Source organism: Aotus nancymaae, unplaced genomic scaffold, assembly GCF_030222135.1.
Source record: "Aotus nancymaae isolate 86718 unplaced genomic scaffold, 86718_ANA_hifiasm-v0.15.2.pri h1tg000062l, whole genome shotgun sequence".
Taxonomy (NCBI): Eukaryota; Metazoa; Chordata; class Mammalia; order Primates; family Aotidae; genus Aotus; species Aotus nancymaae.
In genome coordinates this window covers 27539025-27552062 of record NW_026988476.1, presented here as the reverse complement: position 1 = coordinate 27552062, position 13038 = coordinate 27539025, and the positions used below count along the sequence as shown (strand labels likewise).

The 13038-nt window shown below is 39.6% G+C and overlaps 1 protein-coding gene across 4 annotated transcripts in view; it reads left to right on the top strand.

The window, feature by feature from the left end:
• Positions 1-13038, top strand: part of SLC35F4 (solute carrier family 35 member F4) — a 296215-nt gene that overhangs the window by 270536 nt on the left and 12641 nt on the right. The window contains exon 1 of one of the 4 annotated variants that reach the window (XM_064365913.1): positions 12276-12729. The exons of the other annotated variants lie outside the window; for them this stretch is intronic. Within the exon in view, the coding sequence (XP_064221983.1) occupies positions 12589-12729 (141 nt within the window). The 5' untranslated portion in view covers positions 12276-12588. Of the gene's footprint in view, positions 1-12275; positions 12730-13038 lie in introns of those variants that run through there. 4 annotated transcript variants of the gene reach the window in all.

Here is a 13038-nt window from a genome sequence, read left to right as displayed (position 1 = left end):
CACAAAGATGGGAAGAAATCAGTGCAAAAAGGATGAAAATACCCAAAACCAGAACGTCTCTCCTCCTACAAGGGATCACAACTCCTCACCAGCAAGGGAACAAGACTGGATGGAGGATGAGTGTGATGAAATGACAGAATCAGCCTTCAGAAAGTGGGTAATAAGAAACTTCCATGAGCTAAAAGAACATGTTCTAACTCAATGCAAAGAAACTAAGAACCTTGAAAAAAGATTTGACAAAATGCTAACGAGAATGGACAACTTAGAGAGGAATATGAGTGAATTGATGGAGCTAAAAAACACAAGACAAGAACTTCGTGAAGCATGCACAAGTTTCAACAGCCGAATTGAACAAGCAGAAGAAAGGATATCAGAGGTCGAAGATTAACAAAATGAAATAAAACGAGAAGGCAAGATTAGAGAAAACAGGGTAAAAAGGAATGAACAAAGTCAACAAGAAATATGGGACTATGTGAAAAGACCTAATCTATGTTTGATAAGTGTACCTGAATGAGAAGAAGAGAATGAATCCAGGCTGGAAAACACTCTTCAGGATATTATCCAGAAAAACTTCACCAACCTAGCAAGGCAGGCCAATATTCAAGTCCAGGAAATACAGAGAACACCACAAAGATATTCCTCAAGAAGAGCAACTCCAAGGCACATAATCATCAGATTCGCCAGGGTTGAAATGAAGGAGAAACTGCTAAGGGCAGCCAGAGAGAAAGGTCGGGCTACCCACAAGGGAAGCCCATCAGACTCACAGCAGATCTCTCAGCAGAAACCCTACAGGCCAGAAGAGAGTGGGGGCCAATATTCAACATCCTTAAAGAAAAGAACTTTCAACCCAGAATTTCATATCCAGCCAAACGAAGCTTCATAAGTGAAGGAAAAATAAAATCCTTTGTGAACAAGCAAGTACTCAGAGATTTCATCACCACCAGGCCTGCTTTACAAGAGCTCCTGAAAGAGGCACTACACATAGAAAGGAACAACCAGTACCAGCCACTCCAAAAACATACCAAACGGTAAAGAGCATCAACACAATGAAGAATCTGCATCAACCAATGGGCAAAACAGCCAGCTAGCATCAAAATGGCAGTATCAAATTCACACATAACAATATTAACCCTAAATGTAAACGGACTAAATGCCCCAATCAAAAGACACAGACTGGCAAATTGGATAAAAAGCCAAAACCCATTGGTGTGCTGTATTCAGGAAACACATCTCACATGCAAGGATACACAAAGGCTCAAAATAAAGGGATGGAGGAAGATTTACCAAGCAAATGGAGAGCAATAAAAAGCAGGAGTTGCAATTCTCATCTCTGATAAAATAGACTTTAAAGCAACAAAGAGCAAAAGTGACAAAGAAGGACACTACATAATGGTAAAAAGATCAATGCAACAAGAAGAGCTAATGATCCTAAATATATATGCACCTAATACAGGAGCACCCAGATATATAAGGCAAGTTCTTAATGACTTGCAAAGAGACTTAGACTCCCACACAATAATAGTGGGGGACTTTAACACACCATTGTCAATATTAGACAGATCAACGAGACAGAAAATTAACAAGGATATCCAGGACTTGAACTCAGACCTGGAACAAGCAAACCTAATAGACATTTATAGAACTCTCCACCCCAAATCAACAGAATATACATTCTTCTCAGCACCACATCACGCCTACTCTAAAATTGACCACATAATTGGAAGTAAATCACTCCTCAGCAAATGCAAAAGAATGGAAATCATAACAAACAGTCTCTCAGACCACAGTGCAATTAAGTTAGAACTCAGAATTCAGAAACCAACCCAGAACCGCACAGCTTCATGGAAAATGAACAACTTTCTCTTGAATGTTGACTGGATAAACAATGAAATGAAGGCAGAAATAAAGATGTTCTTCGAAACTAACAAGAATGAAGACACCACATACCAGAATCTCTGGGACACATTTAAAGCAGTCTCTAGAGGAAAATATATAGCAGTAAGTGCCCACATGAGAAGCAAGGAGAGATCTAAAATTGACACCCTATCATCAAAATTGAAAGAGCTAGAGGAGCAAGATCAAAAAAAAAAAACTCAAAAGCTAGCGGAAGACAAGAAATAACTAAGATCAGAGCAGAACTGAAGGAGATAGAGACATAAAAAACCCTTCAAAAAATCAATAAATCCAGGAGCTGGTTTTTTGAAAAGATCAACAAAATAGACCACTAGCCAGATTAATAAAAAAGAAAAGAGAGAATAACCAAATAGATGCAATAAAAATGATAAAGGGGATATCACCACAGATTCCACAGAAATTCAAACCATCATCAGAGATTATTACAAACAACTCTATGCACATAAACTAGAAAACCTGGAAGAAATGGATAAATTCCTGGACAGTTGCCTCCTCCCAAGCCTAAACCAGGAAGAAGTCGAAACCCAGAATAGACCAATAACAAGGTCTGAAGTCGAGGCAGCAATTAAGAGCCTACCACCCAAAAAAAGCCCAGGTCCAGATGGGTTCACAGCCGAATTCTACCAGACATACAAAGAGGAACTGGTACCATTTCTTCTGAAACTATTCCAAATAATCCAAAAAGAGGGAATCCTTCCCAAATCATTTTATGAGACCAACATCATCCTGATATCAAAACCTAGCAGAGACTCAACAAGAAAAGAAAACTACAGGCCAATATCCATGATGAACATAGATGCAAAATTCTTCAATAAAATACTGTCAAGCCGATTGCAACAGCACATCAAAAAGCTTATCCACCATGATCAAGTAGGATTCATCCCGGGGATGCAAGGCTGGTCCAACATACGCAAGTCTATAAATGTAATTCACCACATAAACAGAACCAAAGACAAAAACCACATGATTATCTCAATTGATGCAGAGAAGGCCTTCGACAAAATTCAACAGCCCTTTATGCTAAAAAACCCTCAATAAACTAGGTATTGATGGAACATATCTCAAAATAACAAAAGCTATTTATGACAAACCAACAGCCAATATCATACTGAATGGGCAAAAACTGGAAGCATTCCCTTTGAAATCTGGCACTCGACAAGGATGCCCTCTCTCACCACTCCTATTCAATATAGTACTGTAAGTTCTAGCCAGAGTAATCAGGCAAGAAAAAGAAATAAAGGGCATTCAAATAGGAAAGGAGGAAGTCAAATTGTCTCTATTTGCAGACGACATGATTGTATATCTAGAAGACCCCATCATCTCAGTCCAAAATCTCCTGAAACTGATAAGCAACTTCAGCAAAGTCTCAGGATACAAAATCAATGTGCAAAAATCACAAGCATTCCTATACACCAATAACAGACTTAAAGAGAGCCAAATCAAGAACGAAGTGCCATTCACAATTGCTACAAAGAGAATAAAATACCTAGGAATACAACAAAGGATGTAAAGGACCTCTTCAAGGAGAACTACAAACCACTGCTCAAGGAAATAAGAGAGGACACAAACAGATGGAGAAACATTCCATGCTCATGGTTAGAAAGAATCAATATCGTGAAAATGGCCATACTGCCCAAAGTAATTTACAGATTCAATGCTATCCCCATCAAGCTACCAATGACCTTCTTCACAGAACTGGAAAAACCACCTTAAACTTCATATGGAACCAAAAGAGAGCCCGCATAGCCAAGTCAATTCTAAGCAAAAAGAACAAAGAGAGAGACATCACACTACTGGACATCAAACTATACTATAAGTCTACAGTAATCAAAACAGCATGGTACTGGTACCAAAACAGAGATATAGACCAATGGAACAGAACAGAGGCCTCAGAGGTGACACAACATATCTACAACCATCCGATCTTTGACAAACCTGACAAAAACAAGCAATGGGGAAAGGATTCCCTGTTCAATAAGTGGTGTTGGGAAAACTGGCTAGCCATATGCAGAAAGCAGAAACTGGACCCCTTCCTGACACCTTACACTAAAATTAACTCCAGATGGATTAAAGACTTAAACATAAGACCTAATACCATAAAAACCCTAGAAGAAAACCTAGGCAAAACCATTCAGGACATAGGCGTAGGCAAGGACTTTATGACCAAAACACCAAAAGCATTGGCAACAAAAGCCAAAATAGACAAATGGGACCTAATCAAACTCCACAGCTTCTGCACGGCAAAAGAAACAGTCAATAGAGTGAATCGGCAACCAACAGAATGGGAAAAAATTTTTGCAGCTTACCTATCTGACAAACGGCTAATATCCAGAATTTACAACAAACTAAAACAGATTTACAAGAAAAAAACAAACAAGCCCATTCAAAAGTGGGTGAAGGATATGAACAGATACTTTACAAAAGAAGACATACATGAGGCCAACAAACATATGAAAAAATGCCCATCATCACTGGTCATTAGAGAAACACAAATCAAAACTACATTGAGATACCACCTCATGCCAGTTAGAATGGCGATCATTAAAAAATCTGGAGACAACAGATGCTGGAGAGGATGTGGAGAAATAGGAACACTTTTACACTGTTGGTGGGAGTGTAAATTAGTTCAACCATTGTGGAAGACAGTGTGGCGATTCCTCAAGGACCTAGAAATAGAAATTCCATTTGACCCAGCAATCTCATTACTGGGTATATATCCAAAGGAGTATAAATCATTCTACTATAAGGACACATGCACACGAATGTTCATTGCAGCACAGTTTACAATAGCAAAGACCTGGAACCAACCCAAATGCCCATCGATGATAGACTGGACAGGGAAAATGTGGCACATATACACCATGGAATATTATGCAGCCATCAAAAATGATGCGTTCACATCCTTTGTAGGGACATGGATGAACCTGGAAACCATCATTCTCAGCAAACTGACACAAGAACACAAAATCAAACACTGCATGTTCTCACTCATAGGCGGGTGTGGAACAATGAGAACACATGGACACAGGGATGGGAGCACTACACACTGGGGTCTATTCAGGGGAAATAAGGGAGGGACAGTGCGGGGAGGGGAGTCGGGGAGAGATAGCATGGGGAGAAACGCCAGATATAGGTGAAGGGGAGGAAGGCAGCAAATCACACTGCCACGTATGCACCTATGCAAGAATCTTGCATGTTCTCCACATGTACCCCAAAACCTAAAATGCAATTAAAAAAAAAAAAAAAGAAAGTCAATGGTAGCTTGATAGGGATAGCATTGAATCTATGAATTACTTTGGGCAGCCTGGCGATTTTCACAATATTGATTCTTCCTCTGTCTATAAGCATGGAAGGCTTCTCTGTTTGTTTGTGTCCTTTCTGATTTCCTTGAGCAGTATTTTGTAGTTCTCCTTGAAGAGGTCCTTCACCTCCCTTGTAAGTTGTATTCCTAGGTATTTTATTCTCTTTGTAGCAATTGTGAATGGGAGTTCACTCATGATTTGGCTCTCTGTTCATTATTGGTGTATAGGAATGCTTGTGATTTTTGCACATTGATTTCATATCCTGAGACTTTGCTGAAGTTGCTTATCAGCTTAAGAAGATTTAAAAAAAAAAAAAAAGATTTTCGGCTGAGATGATGGGGTTTTCTAAATATACAATCATGTCATCTGCAAACAGATACAATTTGACTTCCTGTTTTCCTAATTGAATACCTTTATTTCTCTTGCCTGATTTCCCTGGCCAGAACTTCCAATACTATGTTGAATAGGAGTGGTGAGAGGGCATCCTTGTCTTGTGCTGGTTTTCAAAGGGAATGCTTCCAATTTTTGCCCATTCAGTATGGTATTGGCTGTGAATTTGTCATAAATAGCTCTTATTTGGAGATACATTCCATCTATGCCAAGTTTTATTGAGAGTTTGTAAACATGAAGGGCTGATGAATTTTGTCAAAGGCCTTTTCGGCATCTATTGAGATAATCATGTGGTTATTGTCACTGGTTCTCTTTATTGATTTATATTGACCCAGCCTTGCATCCCAGGGATGAAGTTGACTTGATCATGGTGGAAAAGTTTTTTGATGTGCTGCTAGATTTGGTTTGCCTGTATTTTATTGAGGATTTCACATCAATGTTCATCAGGGATATTGGTCTAAAATTTTTTCTGTTGTGTCTTTGCCAGGATTTGGTATCAGGATGATGCTGGTCTCTTTTTCTATTGTTTGGAATCATTTCAGAAGATTGGTATCAGCTCCTTTTTGTACCTCTGGTAGAATTTGGCTGTGAATACATCTGGTCCTGGACTTCGGTTGGTAGGCTATTAATTACTGCCTCAATTACTGGTCTATTCAGTAATTGCTATTAATTACTGCCCAATTACTGGTCTATTCAGGGATTGAACTTCTTCCTGGTTTAGTCTTGGGAGGGTGTAAGTGTCCAGGAATTTATCCATTTCTTCTAGATTTACTGGTTTGTGTAAAGGTGTTTATAGTATTCTCTGATGGTAGTTTGTATTTCTGTGGGATTGGTGATGATATCCCCTTTGTAATTTCTTTTCATCTATTTGATTCTTCTCTCTCTTATTAGTCTGGCTAGCAGTCTATTTTGTTGAACTTTTCAAAAATCCAGCTCCTGTATTCATTGACTTAAGAATTTTTCATGTCTCTATCTCCTTCAGTTCTGCTCTGATTTTAGTTATTTCTCACCCTCTGCTAGTTTTTGAATTGTTTGCTCTTGCTTCTCTAGTTCTTTTAATTGTGATGGTAGGGTGTCAATTTTAGATCTTTCCTGATTTCTCTTGTGGGCATTTAGTGCTATAAATTTCCCTCTACACACTTCTTTAAATGTGTTCCAGAGATTCTGATATGTTGTATCTTTGTTCTCAGTGGTTTTAAAGAACATCTTTATTTCTGCCTTCATTTCATTCAGGAGCAGGTTGTTCAGCTTCCCTGTAGTTAAGTGAGTTCTAATCTCATCCTGAGTTCTAATTTGATTGCACACTGTGGTCTGAGAGACTGTTATGATCTTTCTTCTTTCGCATTTGTGATCAATTTTAGAATAAGTACAAATGTGGTGCTGAGAATAATGTACATTCTGTTGATTCAGGGTGAAAAGCTCCGTGGATTTCTATTACGTTCACTTGGTCCAGAGCTTAGTTCAAGCACTAGATATCCTTGTTAATTTTGTCTCATTTATCTAATATTGACAGTGATGTGTAAAAATCTCCCACTATTATGAGTCTAAGTCTCTTTGTAGGTCTCTAAGAACTTGCTTCATGAATCTGGGTGCTCCTGTATTGGGTGCATATATATTTAGAATAGTTAGCTCTTCTTGTTTCATTAAGCCCTTTATCATTATGTAATACCCTTCTTTGTCTCTTTTGATCTTTGTTGGTTTAAAGTTTGTTTGTAATTTGCTTGGTAAATCTTCCTCCATCCTTTTATTTTGAGCCTCTGTGTGTCTTTGGCATGTGAGACCAGTCTCCTGAATACAGCACACTGATGGTTTGGTTCTTGACTCTATCCAATTTTCCAGTCTGTGTCTTCTAATTGGGGCATTTAGCTCATTTACACATAAGGTTAATACTGTTATGTGTGAATTTGATCATGCCATTATGATGCTAGCTGGTTATTTTGTCCATTAGTTGATGCAGTTTCTCCATAATATCGATGGTCTTTACAATTTAATGTTTTTGCAGTGGCTGGTACTGTGTTCCTTTCCATGTTTAGTGCTTCCTTCAGGAGCACTTGTGAGGCAGGCCTGGTGGTAACAAAATCTCTCAGCATTCACTTGTCTGTCTGTAAAGGTTTTTATTTTTCCTTCACTTATGAAGCTTAGATATCAAATTCTGGGTTGAAAATTCTTTTAAGAATGTTGCATACTCGCAGAAACTCTACAAGCCAGAAGAGAGTGGGGCCGGAGAGCTCTGATGTTAGTCTGATGAGTTTCCCTTTTTGGGTAACCCAACGTTTCTCTCTGGCTGCCCCTAAGATTTTTTCATTCATTTCAACCTTGGTGAATCTGACGATTATGTGTCTTGGGGTTGCTCCATCATGTCATTTATGTTATTCTGTAAACTGGTTATTCTAGTTAGCTCTGCATCTAACCTTTTTTCAAGATTCTTAGCTTCCTTGTATTGGGTTAGAATGTGCTCCTTTAGCTTGAAAGAGTTTGTTATTACCCACCTTCTGAAGCCTGCTTCTATCAATTCATCAAACTTATTATCTGTCCAGTTTTGTTCCCTTGCTGGTGAGGAGTTGTAATCCTTTGGAGAAGAGGTGTTCTTGTTTTTGGAATTTTCAGTCTTTTTGTGCTAGTTTCTCCCCATCTTTGTGGATTTATCTACCTTTGGTCTTTGAAGTTGGTGATCTTCGAATATGGTCTCTGAGTGGACTTCCTTTTTGTTGATGTTGATACTATTCCTGTTAGTTAGTTTTCCTTCTAACAATCAGGCCCCTCTGCTGCAAGTCTGCTGGAGTTTGCTGGAGGTCCACTCCAGACCCTGTTTGCCTGGGTATCACTGGCAGAGGCTGCAGAACAGCAAAGATTGCTGCCTCTTCCTTCCTCTGAAAGCTTGTCCCAAAGGGGTACCCATCAGATGCCAGCCAGAGCTCTCCTGTATGAGGTGTCTGTTGGCCCCTACTGGGAGATGTCTCCCAGTCAGGATACATGGGGGTCAGGGACTTACTTGAGGAGGCAGTCTGTTTTTTATCAGAGTCCAAATGCTTCCTGGGAGATCCACTGCTCTCTTCAGAGCTGTCAGGCAGGGATGGTTACATCTGCTGAAGCTGCAACTACAACTGCCCCTTTCCCCAGGTGCTCTGTCCCAGGGAGTTGGAGGTTTTGTCTGTAAGTCCCTGACTGGGGCTGCTGCCTTTTTTTCCAAAGATGCCCTGCCCAGAGAGGCACGATCTGCCTGCAGAAGCAGTCTGGCCACACTTCACTTTCTTTTCACTATCTTGCTGAGCTGTGGTGGGCTCTGCCCAGATTGAACTTCCCACAGTTTTGTTTACATTGTGAGGGTAAAATTGCCTAACTCGAGCCTCAGCAATGGCAGACGTCCCTCCTCCCACCAAGCTGAAGTGTCCCAGGTTGACCTCAGACTGCTATGCTAGTAGTGAGAATTTCAAGCCAGTGTATCTGAACTTGCTGGGCTCTGTAGGAGTGGGACCCACTGAGCCAGGCACTGAAGGGAATCTCCTGGTCTGCCAGTTTCGAACATAGTGGGTTAAGTCCAATATCTGGGTCAGAGTGCACTGTTCCTTCCAGTATAGTCTCTTAAGGCTTTTCTTGGATAGGAAAGGGAAATACCCTGAACCCTGGGGCTTCCCAGCTTCCAAACTGCTTCAGCTCACCTTTGTGGGTTGCACCCACTGTCCAACCAGTCCCAATAAAATGAATTGGGTACCTCAGCTGGAAATGCAGGAATCATCGTCATCTGCGTTGATCTCTCTGGAAGCTGCAGACCAGAGCTGTTCCTATTTAGCCATTTTGCCAGCTCTCCCAAAAGCTTTCTTTAAAAAAAAAAAAAAAATCCAATTAGAAAATTCTGATTGTATATTGGGAGATGCTGCTCAGAAATTTAGAAATATAGCTTGATACATATAATAAGTAGTAAACTCTGATAGAAGACAAAATCAAACTGTGTGCGTCAGTCGGTGGTACCATTACAATATATCCAAATGTGATACTACGTTCTTTACTGGCTTATCTTAGATTTGACCCCAAAGGGCTCAGCATCATGTATTTATGCCTGGGGTACTGGTGCTGGCTGTTTACCATCAGGTACCCTGACAAGTCCTTGAGGGCTGGGAGTTTTCCTATATTGTTCACTGTTCTTTTCAGGATGTGCTACCTAATCCATGGGGCTCAGTGCAAAATGAAAGTGTAGGGGCCTTGTTAAAAACTATTAATAGTTTCAAGATAACAACAACAGAGCATTAAACCAAGGGTGGGGACCTTCCAAGCACGGGGCCCTAGATATCAAGGGCCTGTTTCTATTTCCAACAGGAAGTCAGCCCTGTCTCTATTTCCAATGTCTAGAATATTGCAGGGCACAAAGTGCGGGCTCAGTTGACATTGGATGATACAATAAATGAACTCATACTTCTGAGATCTTTCTTTTCACTATCTTTCACTACCATGGACCACCTGTAAGAACCTGGAAAGTCTTGTCACAAGAAGGGAGAAGAGAGATTTGGAGGCTTTTCTGTTTTAGTGACATCCAAATGCCAAAATTAAATCCATACATTCATGATTAGATTTACTAGTAATAAAATCAGTTGTATTAGAGTGAATGAACACATTTAACCATGGACATCACTGATTCAAGAGATTACACCCAAAATGGTACAATGTTTATTTGAGGTATTTTAGAGAGAGAAAAAAAAAACAGCTGTGTAACTTACCTTTAAATAGCAGATTTAAGAAATCTGCCTAAAGGCTACTAACCATTGCCATTCTGAATTTGCCATTTGCAGTGGGTTGAATGAATGGTGACTCCAGAAAAGCTCTATCCACATCTTAATCCCCTAAATCTGTCACTGTGACCTTATTGGATAAAGGGTCTTTGTAGATGTTATTAACTTAGGGATCTTGAAAAGGGGAGATCATCTTGGATTATCTGAGTGGGACCTAAATCCAATAACGAGCATCCTCATGAGAGACTCACACAAGAAACACACACAGAAGAGGTGGCAGCAATGTGACCACAGACACAAAGATTGGAGTGATGTGGCCACCAGCCAGGAATGCCAGGACATTCACCAGAACCCTGGAAGAGGCAAGGACTGTATCTTTTCCTAGAGATGCCTTGCGTCCCAGCTGTATTTTGAACTTCCAGCTTTCAGAACCATGAGAGAATTAATTTCTGTTAAGTCACCAAGTTTTACGGTAATTTGTTACAGCAGCCTTAGGAAACTAGTACAGCATCTGTAATTAATAAGACTCAGTAGAAGAAATATTAAATCGCTCACAAGTACTTGTTAATAAGCATAGCCATAAGTGAAGACATCCTAGGTGGCAGAATAGTAACCGTTAGTGTCAGGCACCATGAAAAAGTAGGATATTTTTCTTTTTAAGTGAGAGGAAGTGCTTCACTTCTCACTGTAAAACATTAGGATGTGTTCAATGCTATGTCCAGAAGAATAGTAAAGTATAATTTTAGTGATGCCCATAATCAGGCCATGGAAGGTGAGAAGCACCAAAACATATTCAGCATTTTGCCTTTGAGAGAATCAGCAATTCTTTTCCTCCCAAGACATATTGAGAACACATATAATTAGGTCATTTGAGAAATTAAGGAGGACAAACAGCACTGACAACATAAATGCAGCTATTGCCCAAATCTATAAATAATCTAAAGCACAGCCCCTCCAGATGTCATCCCACTGGACTACTCTTAAAAAGAAAAAAGCAGTTAAAAGGGATGCTTTCCATCATCAGATTAAAATTTATATTTCTGGTTCATGCTAAAGCATCAGTAGTTTAGAAACAGATGTTTGTTGGATTTTAATTCTCATATGCTTAGCCCCAGGAATGTGCTCATTGCACATTTAAAATGGCCTTCTCTACTTTTTTTTTTATGTAAAAAGAATACCATGAACAAAGTGAAAGATGTTTTACGTTACAACATCATAAATATGGGTTCATCTGGCCACCAGTAGGCCATAATTACTAATGCTCACATAAAAATGAATTATGTATTATGAATAACCTCCTAATATTTTGTTTCCTTTGAACACTGAATTACAGATGGAAAGGTAATCTGTTTTACATTTAGTTTTCTATTATGAAGTCATTTCAACAAATTTATTGTTCATCTCTGGTGTGTTAAAAAGCCCTTTCATGAGCAATTGCTTGCAGCTAATCTGTGATCATCCCATGAAAATTAGTAAACTTCTTTAAAAGATAACTTTTGATTGCAAAAATGTTAGAAAATGATAATCCAGCTCTTGCAGCTTTGAAAATGGTTGTTTTCCTGTCTCTCAGACCTTATCATGTTTAGCTAGAGCTCTTAAATTCTTAAGAACGAGAGAACGCACCTTAATTTAAAAAAAAAAAAATTTTTCCCAAGGGAAATGTGCCACCGGCTGGGAGTTTTCTTCTCTGCTGTTGGCATCCATTTTATGCCAGTGAAAAGTGGATTCTAGACAGGAGTGGTAGAAACTTGCAGATTTTGTCCCTCTCTTATTTTTTGTGATATTCAAATTTGTCATATACTTTCAAATTTCCTTGAAGATATGGCAAACATTGGTGGTTGGTGGATGGTTCAGCAGATCCCAACTGTCTTAGCAGATTATGAAATGAATTGGTGTCTGTCTGGCTTGGGAGCCACATATTTTCCAGCTATATTTAGGTCCCTATACAGTTAGCTTCCAAAACTATGGCTGTTTCGAAGACTTTCCAGGATCTACCAAAAACTGACTGAAGTACCTCAGTTAAACTGAATCTTTCATTGCACAGCATGTACTACTTTGAATTCAAATTGGGCCCCGGAATGCTCTGAAACAGTATATTGGAGCTGAGCTGCTACTGATTTATGCTGATATTAAGAGTTAAGATGATGACACATAATTTGACAATTTGTCTCCATCTTGCCTTTGGTTACTCTTGATTCACGTGCAATGCAGAATTCTCCACCCAGAACTTCCATGCATCCTGGAAGAGGCAGTGGAGGATGGACAGTGGGAGTCATCCTTCCTCTTATCCCCATGTTGGCAGGACAATAACTTATGAATACAGCCAAGAAAAGAGACAGCTGGACTGTGCTGGCTGGCTGATTTTACACCCACAAGGAATCCATAACCCCTTCAACAAGGTGCAGTCAGTATGTCTACCCTCCACATATATCCTTCACTCTTTCTTCACGGGATTTCTTTACATCTTTGACATCCAGGTCTCCCTTTGGCATCATTTTCAAATGGATTGTATTTATACAAAAATCCATGCTTGTAGGGAGAGGAGGAGTTCAGAGGCACAGCGTCCCTTGGATTTGCTGCTGTCCAAGACGCCCCTCTCCCCCTCTCATACACAGCATCTGGACAGCTATAGATGGCCACACCTCTTATTTTTCACATTTCAGCACTTTTTCAGTTTAACTGAATCTGAGTAAAAGACAGTTTTTCAC